Below are 12,161 nucleotides of genomic sequence, written 5' to 3'. Positions count from 1 at the left end.
TCCTGTATCTGCATTCAGGGCAGGAAATTTTAAAGTCAAACTTCTCTCTCTTCTGACTATAACTAGTATGGTCACCAACAGCAACCTTAGCTGACCAGAGAAAACATGAAACAAACAAGAGAATACTGCTCACAACAAGTCAGAATACCTAGGTTCCCTCCTCAGTTCTATAATCCACTAGCTGTTTGAACATAGGAAGATCATTTTAATTTTCTGGTTCCCTGTTGAGTAATATGTGATTTGAAAGTCACTCAGTCATATCTGACTTTTTGCAACTCTACAGCCTATACAATCCATGGAATTCTCCAGGCAAGAATACTGGAGTGGGTAGCTGTTCCCTTCTCCAGGGGATCTTCCCAACCCAGGGATTGAACCCAGGTCTCTTGCATTGCAGGCAGATTCTTTACCAGCTGAGCCACAGGGGAAGCCCTGAGTCATATGTAAAATTATTATAAACTCTCTGTCTCCAAAATTCCAGAAAAATATTTATATGTTATGATGTAAAAGTAAACAGTTTTAGTTTGACCAGTGATCCAATGGTTGTTTAGAACGATGAAGAATCAAAAATGTTTAAAAATCAATTTGTCATCAATGGTTTTGGCAATGCAGTGTCACAACTAATGATCTCAGTAAATTAAGTATACTATGATCATAGCATATTACAACTCAAAGAGTAAATTTGAAATAAAATAGTGAGTAAAATATTGCTGGGACAGCATTGGCTTTGATGAGACATAAGCCCATTGTCCTTTCCCATTTCTGTTTTTTCCAGATCCATGAAAAGTTTGAATTGCTCCAACTCAGATACTTATGACAAAGATCAAATTTATAAACATTTCCACACAAAATAAAGGATAATTTAAAACTTGTATCTCTTGGACATAGGATAAAATTTTGTATATATTATATGCTTAAAATTGTCAAAATAAAAAATAGTAAAAAAAAAAAAAAAGGTAAAAAAGCAACATAGTATCCATGGTAATAATCAGTAACTTTTTATTTCTAATTATTTAGCTGTTTCCCCCTAGGTTGGCCAAACTGTTTCCAAAACACACCCTAGAAATATGTTTTGGTTTAAGACCCAAAGAACAAATATCAAGGAAATATTAATGAAACTGAGATTAAGACTGAGAGTCTTGTTTCAAAAAATTATGAGATTAAATACATTTAGTAAATGTAAGTTATTTTATTTCTATTTAATTTCCTGGTTCCCCTGCATCATTTCAGTATCATGAAAAATAAGCTTTCCATGAAGAAAATTCCTCATGAGTTAGTCTACAGGTGGCAGTACTTGGCTGAATTCCATCTCAGTGGAGAACTGAATGGAAGACAGAGAAATAGTAATCCCAAGAGTTCAGTACTAGAACTAAGCTAAAGTATAAACTGGCTTTCAGAATTATTATCAATATTAAAGTGAAAGATTTAATATGAATTCACTTACACAACAAACCTTCCTGTGGATCATCTGACCATTTTATCTAGTATACAAATGAGAAACTTTTGTTTTGGAAAAGCTCCATTTTGGAGAATGGTTTGTTTGGTGTTACTTGACCCTATGTTGGTGTTTTTGTAAAGTGTTCAGATAAGCGAAGGAAAAACTCTACAATTGAGTATTTCCCTTTAATTAATGAGTTCTCTAGAAATGATAACACTGTACATATTAATTGAAAACTCATGAAAAAGGTAGAAATCTTGAGAAAACCTTTTCTTTAGGCTTTTATCTGCTGTACCACCACTATCCATCTCCTCTCCCACATTGAAATCAAAGTCAGGGCTAACCATGGCTATTTATATAATCAGTGAGCATTACTGAATCTAAGGCATTGTACTTGGTGCTGAAAATTCAATGTGGTATTTTGGACCATCTCTTATGGAACATACAGAATGGGAATTCCAGCTCCAGTTGGGAAGGAGCCTTTAAAGGTCATCTAGTCTGGCCACTGATATTTTGCTATGCTGTTCTTAGTTGCTGTCGTGTCCGACTCTTTGCAACTCCAGGGACTGTCACCCACCGGGCTTCTCTGTCCATAGGGATTCTCCAGGCAAGAATACCGGAGTGGGTTGCCATGCCATCCTCCAGGGGATCTTCCTAATCCAGGGATTGAAACCAGTCTCCAGCATTGCAGGAGCATTCTTTACCATTTGAGCCACCAGGGAAGCCCTATATTTTGCAAGGTGATAATCCAATCTAAAATTGTATACTGAATTGATGGGAGATGTAAACTCTGCAAAGGGAGGCTATTCCATCTGTAGACAAATCCAAGTATTAGAAAAAAATTTTGATCATTGTGAGTTTTTTTGACTGAGCCATGTTTTAGTTGTGGCATGTGGGATCAAGTTGCAGCATGTAGTATCTAGTTCCCTGACCAGGGATCAAACCCTGGACCCCTGTATTGGGAACAAGGACTTTTAGCCACTGGATCATCAGGGAAGTCCCTGGTCACTGTGTTTTACTACTGGAAGAATGGTTGCACCTACCAGCTGTGTGAACACAAAAAATGCAGCTATTCCACCCACTTACTACCTGTGTGACCATGAATGAATCATAAAGCTCTTCCTCCCTAAATGAAAATAATGATATCTTTTTCATCAGACAATTATGACATTAAATGAGGCAATGCATTTAGTACTTAACCTAGTGTGTAGTACATAAAAATAACAATGAATGGTAGATATTATTATTGTTTTTTCATATATTTGGTTTTAGGTCTGAATTCTGAAACCACAGGTAAAGTTTGGTCTCTCTTCTTCATGAAGGACTTTGCTATATGAAACTTTTGACTCTGGACTAAACAAATTTATTTCATGTCTTTGTTTCTCACATAATATGTATTTGATCATAGTCATTTATCCCAAATCATGCCAAACTATTTTATCATCCAGTAGGACCTTTACCTTTTCACTGTCATGGACTGAATGACTTGTCTCTTATTAAAAGAATTCACAATATTGGCAGAACAGATAAATCAAACACTTTGGAGGGCCAAACACCTTTCCCATAGCTAAAAAATGACATTGCTGAAGAAAGCTACACAGTTTACAGACACTTGTGCTGCCCCACACACCCAGAGACAGGATGGACATCTTATTGTCTCCCACAAATAAAGCTCCATGAGATCTTTGATTTCCTTTTTCCTAACTATTCCCTACTGTTTTCCAAAGAGGGTGATTGAAGAAAAACAGTAAATCTAAGAATCAGGCTGAAATAAGAAGTAGGAAGGTGGGGAAAAGGAGGTGGAAGAATAGGAGAATAAGAACAAAGAAAAACACTTACTTATAGTAGAAAAGAGAATATGAGAATAGATGTTCAAATTCGAATTCCCAAAACCTGGTACAAGGCTTCTTTTATGAACTCTTGAAGTGACAGACTTATTGTCCCTGGAGTTTCCATGCTGTTAGAAACATTTAACAAGAGCCCAGCATCCCTAATTAAATGACGTGTTCTGGATGTTACAGAAGCAGAATATGCTGCTTTAGGGAGTTGAAATAGAAAAGTCTCAGATAAATGGTAATCCTTCATGGTGATTTCATAAGAGCTCTCCTCAGAAGAGACAGACTTAGGAGACTTTAAAGCCTTTAGACATTCCTGTTCCAATCGTGTTTATTTGCTACCCCTATTCAACTGGCAATGAAAACAAACTGAGGTCCCCATAAGTTTTGAACATTTCTAGGATCACACAGAATGAAGGTCCAAGATTTTTTCTCTCACTTGGGTATCTGGCCTAATCTCACCTTCAGATTAAAAATATCTTCTTCACTTTAGCTGGTAAATATTCATCCATCTTTGCATGAATACAGATCATGAAAGATGAAATTTCAGGTTAAGAAATTATGGCTTGTCTTCTAAGTAACTGGGAATCAGTTAAGAGTTTAAATGAAAAGAGTGATGGGGGTAGGGGGGAACACAACAATAGAAAATTAATCCAAGAATTCTATGCAGATTTTTCCTAAATATAAATACTAGAGGCAAAGAAAAATCATTTGGAAGTTAATGCAATGATGTAGTTGTGAAGTTAAGAAAGCTTGATTGTGAGGTGTAAGTGATGATATTAAAAAGGAAAGAAAAGGATAAAAATCAAAATCACTGTGAAGAAAAAAAGTAGTACATTTTGTGGTCATGTTTATTTTTCAGCCAAAGGGGAAAGAAAAATTAAAAAGAGCTAAAGGTTAAAACTTGGGTGAGGAAATTTGGGGAATGGTAAAGTTATTGACGTAAAAAGGCATTCAGAGAAAAAGCTTATTTTGGCAAAGAAATGAATTTTAAATGACTCAGGTTTTCTGGTCTATCAGGGCACTGAGATTAAATGAAAAATGTGTACAAGACATGAGCACAGTGATTATCACAGAGTGCTGAACAAATGTTAGCTCTTATTATTATTTTTCAAGCAGAAATCTCCAAAGAATGTTTGAATATATTAAACTGATACTCAAGAGTTAGATAATAACAAATCATGTTATGTGGAAGAAGATAACATTTGACTCATGAAACTAATGAAGATTACATAGCATGAAATAAAAAAACAAAGATCCAAATAGCAAATTTTTGTTGACACCAAAATTTAGGGCGTGAGAAAGAAAAATAAAGACAAAACTTATAGATAAGGACAAAAGCCACATAGACAACAAAACTGACTTCCAGGTAACACATTTATCTCAGAAATGATTTTACTCTTTCACACTCCATATTTTTAATGGTCAAATAAAAATTAACCACTAAATAACAAATTTAATTTAAAGAAGAGACTAAAAAATTTTAATTTATCTAAGAAAAAAATGTTAATTTTCAACATACAGCATTTGTATCTTGTCCTTAGTTCAACTTGGTCTTTTTTTCTTTTTAAATTAATTTTTATTGGAGTAGAGTTGCTTTACAGCAAAACGAATCAGTCATACATACACATAAACATATATCCCCTCCTTTTTGGACTTCCTTCCCATTCAGCTCATCTAGGAAAATAGTATAGATGATCTTATTTGCAAAACAAGTAAGGCGGGCTTAATATTTGCAGACTTGTGACTCAGATGGTAAAGCGCCTGCCTACACTGCGGGAGACCTGGGTTCGATCCCTGGGTCGGGAAGGTCCTCTGGAGAAGGAAATGACAATGCACTCCAGTATTCTTGCCTGGAAAATCCCACAGACTGAGGAGCCCGGTAGGCTACAGTCCATGGGGTCGCAAAGAGTCGGACACAACTGAGCGACTTCACTTCCTGATAGCTCAACTGGTAAAGAATCTGCCTGCAATGCTGGAGACCCCGGTTCAATTCCTGGGTCAGGAAGATCTCCTGGAGAAGGGATAGGCTACCCACTCCAGTATTCTCAGGCTTCCCTTGTGGCTCAGATGGTAAAGAATCTGCCTGTAATGTGGGAGACCAGGGAGTGATCCTGGGGTTGGGAAGATCCCCTGGAGGAGGGCATGCTTCGGTATTCTTGCCTGGAGAATCCCATGGACAGAGAAGCCTAGCAGGCTACAGTTCATAGACTTGCAAAACGTCAGGCATGGCTGAAGCAACTGATCGAGCATGCACAGTGTTCATAGCTAGCCTACCAAAGGGGACCTCTGAGGTTGTGGTAGCCCACCTGGTTGTTGGTTGCCACACCAAGGTCTGGTTTCTGACTAGACCACATCTCTGCCCCTCATATACATCTTGATATGGCCTTTTATTTATATCCTTAGTTGTATAGAATCTGTTCTGCTAGTCTTTGGTCTGTTTTCAGAGATAGTTGTCTTATATACATTTGTAGTTTTGGTGTGTTCATGGGTGGAGGTGAGTTCAGGAACTTCCTACTCCACCATCTTGATCTGGAACCAAGAATGGGTGATATTTTAAAGTATTAGATTTTGTGATTCACTTTGAATCCTAGTTTCACATTGTATTGCTATAAATTTGGAAATTTGTTAAAATCCTTCAAGCCTTGGGTTTTTGTGCTGTATGATTTTAATATCCTCCTCATTGGGCTTTTGTAAAAATTAAATAATCTGACACAGGTAAAGAACTCAGAACAATAATTTACACATAAAATGAGCACACAATAAATGTTATCTTTATATAATATTTGCAACATATTACATAGCAAGGAACTCCTGAAAAGCAACAAAAATGAAAAATTGATAGCAAGATGGATAAAGTGTATTATCCCTGACTCACAAAGGGCGCTCGGTAAAAGTTAGGTTCATTCCCCTTTCCCATTCATTATCTACCACGTGTTATCAAGATGGAATTGGGGTCACTGGTGCTTCTGTCATGTCCAGTGCTGTGGCATATGTGGAAGCTGCCACTATGGTTGGGGGGTTGGGGGCCCAAGTCATGGATGCCTCTACAGCTGGAGGGATGGGGTCACAGACCTCACTGTTGATGCTCATTTACTTTGGCTCTGAGTGCCACTGTGGCTGGGAAGTCAGAGTCATGGGCACCACCTGCTACTACTGGGTTCTCTGGGGCTTTGTTATCACCTGCTGTGGCCAGGGCACAAGGGGTATGCTGGGATTGTAGGCACCGTTTCTGCTGTTCCTCAATTTTGCCTCCTTTATAAGTTCCAGTTCACCCTCTTTAACATGAAAAGATGAGTGAAATTCTCTGACATGCTGGTGTGTTTGGCAGAGGCACCTTGTTGACCTGTGGGTGTTTCACTGGTTATAAATTGAAGGGGAAAGATACAAGGAGTATCTCACTCTGCCATGATGCTAATGTGATTCCCATTCCTTAACTTATATTACCAATTTTCTTTTCATCATATACACCAAAGAGTATTTCCAAGATAATTTCCAAAATGAAAAAGTGAATTTATACCCTTGTCCTAAGAAATGAAAGGACATTGAATAGCCACTGAAATCCTACTGCTGTCTATGATTCTGAAACAAAGGGACAAAAACAATAAAGAAAATAGAAAGAATGAAAAAAACCAAATGGAACTAAAGAAAAGAATTCCCCAAGCTTACCTCATCATGTTGTATGTGTGAAAACCATTCTGTTTCTTCTTACAGCAATTCTTCTCGGTACCCAGGAGACATTCTCCCCTAGGATTTTCTTGTGTAGAAATATATGACCCATAAAAAGGCAGGCAAATTTTTAGAAAGGGAAGAAAAGACTTCTCAAAATAAAGAGCTTATACTACAATCTCAGCAAGAACCATCCTTTCAAATATTTTTCTACTGTTTATTATCATTAGGAGGGTCAAGTTAAAAAGCTTTCTTACCTATGAATCTGAATACCCAATCAGGTAAGAGAATAAAATAGAAGACCGGCTGGGAAGTTGCCCATATTTTCTATTTCTTAGTAAGTGATCTGTCTGCTTGCTAGTATGAAAATTAAACACCCAGCGTTAAGAGCTGACTTCCTGTCTTACGATGGACTCCTCATTGTGTTTGTGGATTATGAAGGCACTTACTTCTCACAGCTGTATTGCTATGTCACATTCCTCATTCAATGCTTCTGCTTCTCTAGACATTCTTCGAACTGAATCTTTAATGTCTAAATATTGACATAGTGAAAGAAATAATTTAAAAAGAAGAATCTAATTGTTAATTTTCTTTAGAAATTAGGAAAGGTGTGTGTGTGTTGTGTGTGTGTGTGTGTGTGTGTTGTGTTTTGTTTTGTTTATTCCCAGAATAATTTTTGATAATACTTTTCAGGTTGGTCAGAAAACCAAGATGATATTTGGCATATCATTTTTATTTTAAACAGTGATGATAAAATTATTTAAATAAGCAAAATATACATGCTGTCAAAAAAAACTACTGAGTTATTTGAAATAACCCTTTTTGAAGATGTGTAGAGATCAGATAATTTTCTCAATTTTTCTTTCAGAGATAAACCTGAAACTCTATGATTTCCTTCAAAGTGTTTCCAAGTCCGTTCACTTTTTTACTCTAGTCAAATCACTTTCTTTTGACCTCAGTTATTTCTCAAAATTGAACTATCCACCTCTCCAATATCTACATCTCTATACAAATTTCCTTATAGCTCTTACTTTTTTCTCAGTGCCTTCATATCTATAAGTTTTCTACCCACCTTTGCTTCTTCCCTTACAATATGCAAGGGCTAAATCATAACATCAGCAAATAAAAGGAACAAAGAGGAAGCAAATTTATCTAATTATATCTGCTTTTGTCAGGGTACCTGAAGGAAAACAATATACTTTGTAAATAATAGAGGAAAAAAGGATTCAAAAGGTTTCCTGCCTTTCAGTAAATAGGGCAAATTTAGTCAAATATCAAACTTCATTACAGCTAATTTCCTTACAATTCCTTAAGAGTTTTAGCCTTCACTAAAGAAAAGGCTTCAGTCCCACCAATGAAATTAAATTAATGTATTCCTGTAGTAGAAAACAAGAATTTTATTTAATAGAAGAGGCAAAAGAGAAAACACAATTTTCAAGTGAGAGAAATTCGTGACGATTTGGGAAAGAGTTGATATAAAGCAAATAGACTTGGCCAGTGACACAGTGACAGAACTGTTAAGGGAAGCACACTGACTGAAACCGCCCACCCTGGCCAGACACCACTGTAACCATTTGCATGAGTTGTTTTACACCAGGAGGTCCTGGTAAGGAACACGGAACTAATAAGCCTCCACCAACTGGAAGAGTTCAGGAAAGGTCAAAAGGAGACACCACATATCCGACCATCTCCCAGAATCCTTCTCACTGGCATCCATCTTGGCTGAACAAGGTGTACACCACCAGGAAGGACTTTGAGTCAGAATGATTTGCTAAAGACAACCCAGAAACTAATCCCATCACCATAAAACCAAGACTGAGCCAATATGGCAGAGCTGTTCTCCTGGGTTCCCTGACCCTACTGCTCTCCACCCTGGTCCCCTTTCCCAATAAAATCTCTTGCTTTGTCAGCAGATGTGTCTTCTCAGACAATTTATTTCCGAGTGTTAGACAAGAGCCCAGTTTTGGGCCCTGGAAGGGGTCCCCCTTCCTGCAACAGAACTAGAAGTGAAGAAGGTAAATCGCACTTGGGCTAGAATATTTCTTAATATTTGAAGAGCAAATTTATTGAAGACAAAATGAAAATGGAACTTCAGAAAGCAAATCATTCAGAAAACATAAGATTTTAAGAGGGTTGAACTCATACATACATCAAAGATAGGTCAGTGTAAGGTAAAATAAGGAACTAGTGAGCTCATTTGAGGAAGCATTTTTCTTATCCAGGGATTTGGCAATTTGGGAAATGAAAAAGAGTCCCAGGGCAACTAGAGAGAAGAAGCATAATAACATTTGTCATCAAAGTATTAACTTGGGGATCCTGTTTTGAGAAAATTTATATTTACATATAAATTTATATTTTCTCAGATTGTAGGGAAAAACTAAGCTCACCATCACATAAAGCAGTAATAAAATTTCAAATATACCTCTGGCTATTGTCTGATTAATGTGGTTTTATTTCTCAGCCGGGATTTCCTTGGTAGTACTCACCTGGTGAAGAATCTGCCTGCAATGCAGGAGAACCCGGTTCAATTCCTGGGTTGGGAAGATCCCCTGGAGGAGGGCATGGCAACCCACTCCAGTATTCTTGCCTGGAGAATCCCATGGACAGAGGAGCATGGCGGGCTACAGTCCATGGGGTCACAAAGAGTCGGACACGACTGAGCGACTAAGTACAGCACAGCACATTTCTTACCCCAGTAAGGTTTTATGACTTTTCAAAGTGTGAGGGTCGGAAAGAGATCAGTATAAGAACACCACTAGCTCCACTAACATTCTAAGAGGAGGAAAAGTTATTACTATTATTTGAAAGAACATTTTGGTTTTTTAAAAAAGAATTTGTAGTTGTAATGTTTTCATTTCTGTCAACTGTTTTAAATTTAAAATACTTAAGATAGCTTATGAGGTATAGAGACAGCAGTGTGGTGAAATACTTAAGAAGTTGCTTCCTATTAGAGTTAACTTAGGAAGATAAGAGAAAAGTTGTACAAGAATGTAGAAGTTCACAACCAGAGAACATAGCAGGCTGCAATGTACTCTGAATTACTGGGAGAAAAAAAAACACTAATGACAAATCTTGTAAAGAAAATAAATGTTTGACTTATAGACCATAAGTGATAGGTGGCCTTAGTATTTAATAATCTAATAGTCCAAATATGGCACCACCTCTGATTTGGGATTGCATAGAACAGCAACACTATTCCTTAAGACATATTTGTCTCAGCAGGAAATCCTGGGCTGGAAGGACTGGTTCTCATTAAAGTTTGTCTTCTTCTATTATCTTGTCTTTTTTTTAAAGTGATGCTGAACCAAACTTCAATCACTGAATTTCTTCTCTTGGGAATGACAGACATCCAGGAACTGCAGTCTTTTCTCTTTGTTATTATTCTTATAATTTACTTTGTCAGTGTGACTGGAAATGGAGCCATCCTGATAGTCGTCATCTCTGATCCAAGACTCCATTCTCCTATGTATTTTTTCCTGGGAAACCTGTCATGTCTAGATATCTGCTACTCCACGGTGACTCTGCCAAAGATGCTGGAGAACTTCCTCTCTACACACAAAGCAATTTCTTTCTTAGGATGCATAAGCCAGCTTCATTTCTTCCACTTCCTGGGCAGCACAGAAGTCATGTTGTTGGCTGTGATGGCCTTTGATCGCTTTGTAGCTATCTGCAAACCACTTCGTTACACTGTTATCATGAATCATCAGGTCTGTATCCAGATGGCTGTCACTGTCTGGATCATTGGTTTTTTCCATGCCCTGCTGCACTCAGTAACGACATCTCGCATAAACTTCTGTGGTTCCAACCACATCCGTCACTTCTTCTGTGATGTTAAGCCACTGCTGGAGCTGGCCTGTGGGGACACTGACCTCAATGAGTGGCTACTTCATACTGTCACAGAGACCATTGCCATGGGCTCATTCTTTCTAACGCTTCTCTCCTATTTCTACATTATTGTCTATCTTTTCCTCAAGACTCATTCTTGCAGCATGCTTCGTAAAGCACTGTCTACTTGTGCCTCCCACTTCATGTTGGTTGTTCTTTTATTTGGTCCTGTTTTTTTCATTTACATTCGTCCTGCCTCAGGTAACTCCATGGACCAGGACCGGACTGTTGCCATTATGTACAGCGTGGTCACTCCTGCACTAAATCCACTGATCTATACTTTGAGGAACAAGGAAGTGAAGGGGGCCTTGAAGAGGGTGATCAGAAGGAGGCCCTGATTTGCGAGTAGGACACGACTGAAGCGACTTAGCAGCAGCAGAGAACTCTTAGAGGCATAAATAAACAAGCAATGAGACAGTTGAGATGTGAAATAATACTGCTACTCAAAATTGCTTGCCATATATATTACTTTGCCAACAAAGGTCCGTCTAGTCAAAGCTATGGTTTTTCCAGCAGTCATGAATGGATGTGAGAGTTGGACCATAAAGAAAGCTGAGCACTGAAGAATTGATGCTTTTGAACTGTGGTATTGGAGAAGACTCTTGAGGGCCCCTTGGACTGCAAGGAGATCAAACCAGTCAATCCTAAAGGAATATTCATTGAATATTCATTGTAAGGACCAATGCTGAAGCTGAAACTCCAATACTTTGGCCACCTGATGCAAAGAACTGACTTATTGGAAAAGACCTTGATGCTGGGAAAGATTGAAGGCAGGAGGAGAAGGGGACGACAGAGAATGAGATGGTTGGGTGGTATCACTGACTCTATGGACGTGAGTTTGAGCAAGCTTCGGGAGTTGGTGACGGACAGGGAAGCCTGGTGTGTTGCAGTCCATGTGGTCACAAAGAGTTGGATACTACTGAGCAACTGAACTGAACTGATACATTTACATAACAAAGGGAATAGTATAAAGGAAAAATAACTGCAAAAGTCTAGTCTAGGGCTCAACAATACATTCTTAGAAAGTAAATTTGAGCAAATGAAATACTAGCCATGGAAGTCTAATGCTGAATTTGTTTTTGATATATTAGTTGATAAAATTGATTTGTTATATATTGTAATAAGCTCTTCTCTGAATTTAGTTATATAAATATGCCTCTATTGCCCATGTAATGTGTAGATAGGTTGTTTTTAAGCCTATCTATATGATCCCTCCACATTAGCACATTTTAATGTGAGAAGTAAAATTATGACGCTTTCAGATTTTGAAGATTTTAATTTAGGAGCATAATTACTCAGTTAGAAAAGAAAATGTTAGCTCATATGATTGAAGAAGG

The 12,161-nt window shown here is 37.7% G+C and overlaps 1 protein-coding gene across 1 annotated transcript; it reads left to right on the top strand.

The window, feature by feature from the left end:
* The first annotated feature begins 10,235 nt into the window (after positions 1 to 10,235).
* On the top strand, positions 10,236 to 11,162 carry LOC139031549 (olfactory receptor 12D1-like). Its single transcript, XM_070456949.1, has one exon. The coding sequence runs from the start codon at positions 10,236 to 10,238 to the stop codon at positions 11,160 to 11,162; it is 927 nt and encodes a 308-aa protein (XP_070313050.1).
* Positions 11,163 to 12,161: the final 999 nt, after the last annotated feature.

The sequence above is a fragment of the Odocoileus virginianus genome, chromosome 27 (assembly GCF_023699985.2).
Source record: "Odocoileus virginianus isolate 20LAN1187 ecotype Illinois chromosome 27, Ovbor_1.2, whole genome shotgun sequence".
In the NCBI taxonomy this organism is placed as follows: domain Eukaryota; kingdom Metazoa; phylum Chordata; class Mammalia; order Artiodactyla; family Cervidae; genus Odocoileus; species Odocoileus virginianus.
The sequence above is the reverse complement of the archived record's forward strand: the minus strand, read 5'-3'. Positions and strand labels throughout refer to the sequence as shown.

Bases quoted from the DNA above. Each gene is read 5' to 3' on its own strand.
- LOC139031549 (XM_070456949.1), top strand. From the start codon at position 10,236: ATGCTGAACCAAACTTCAATCACTGAATTTCTTCTCTTGGGAATGACA.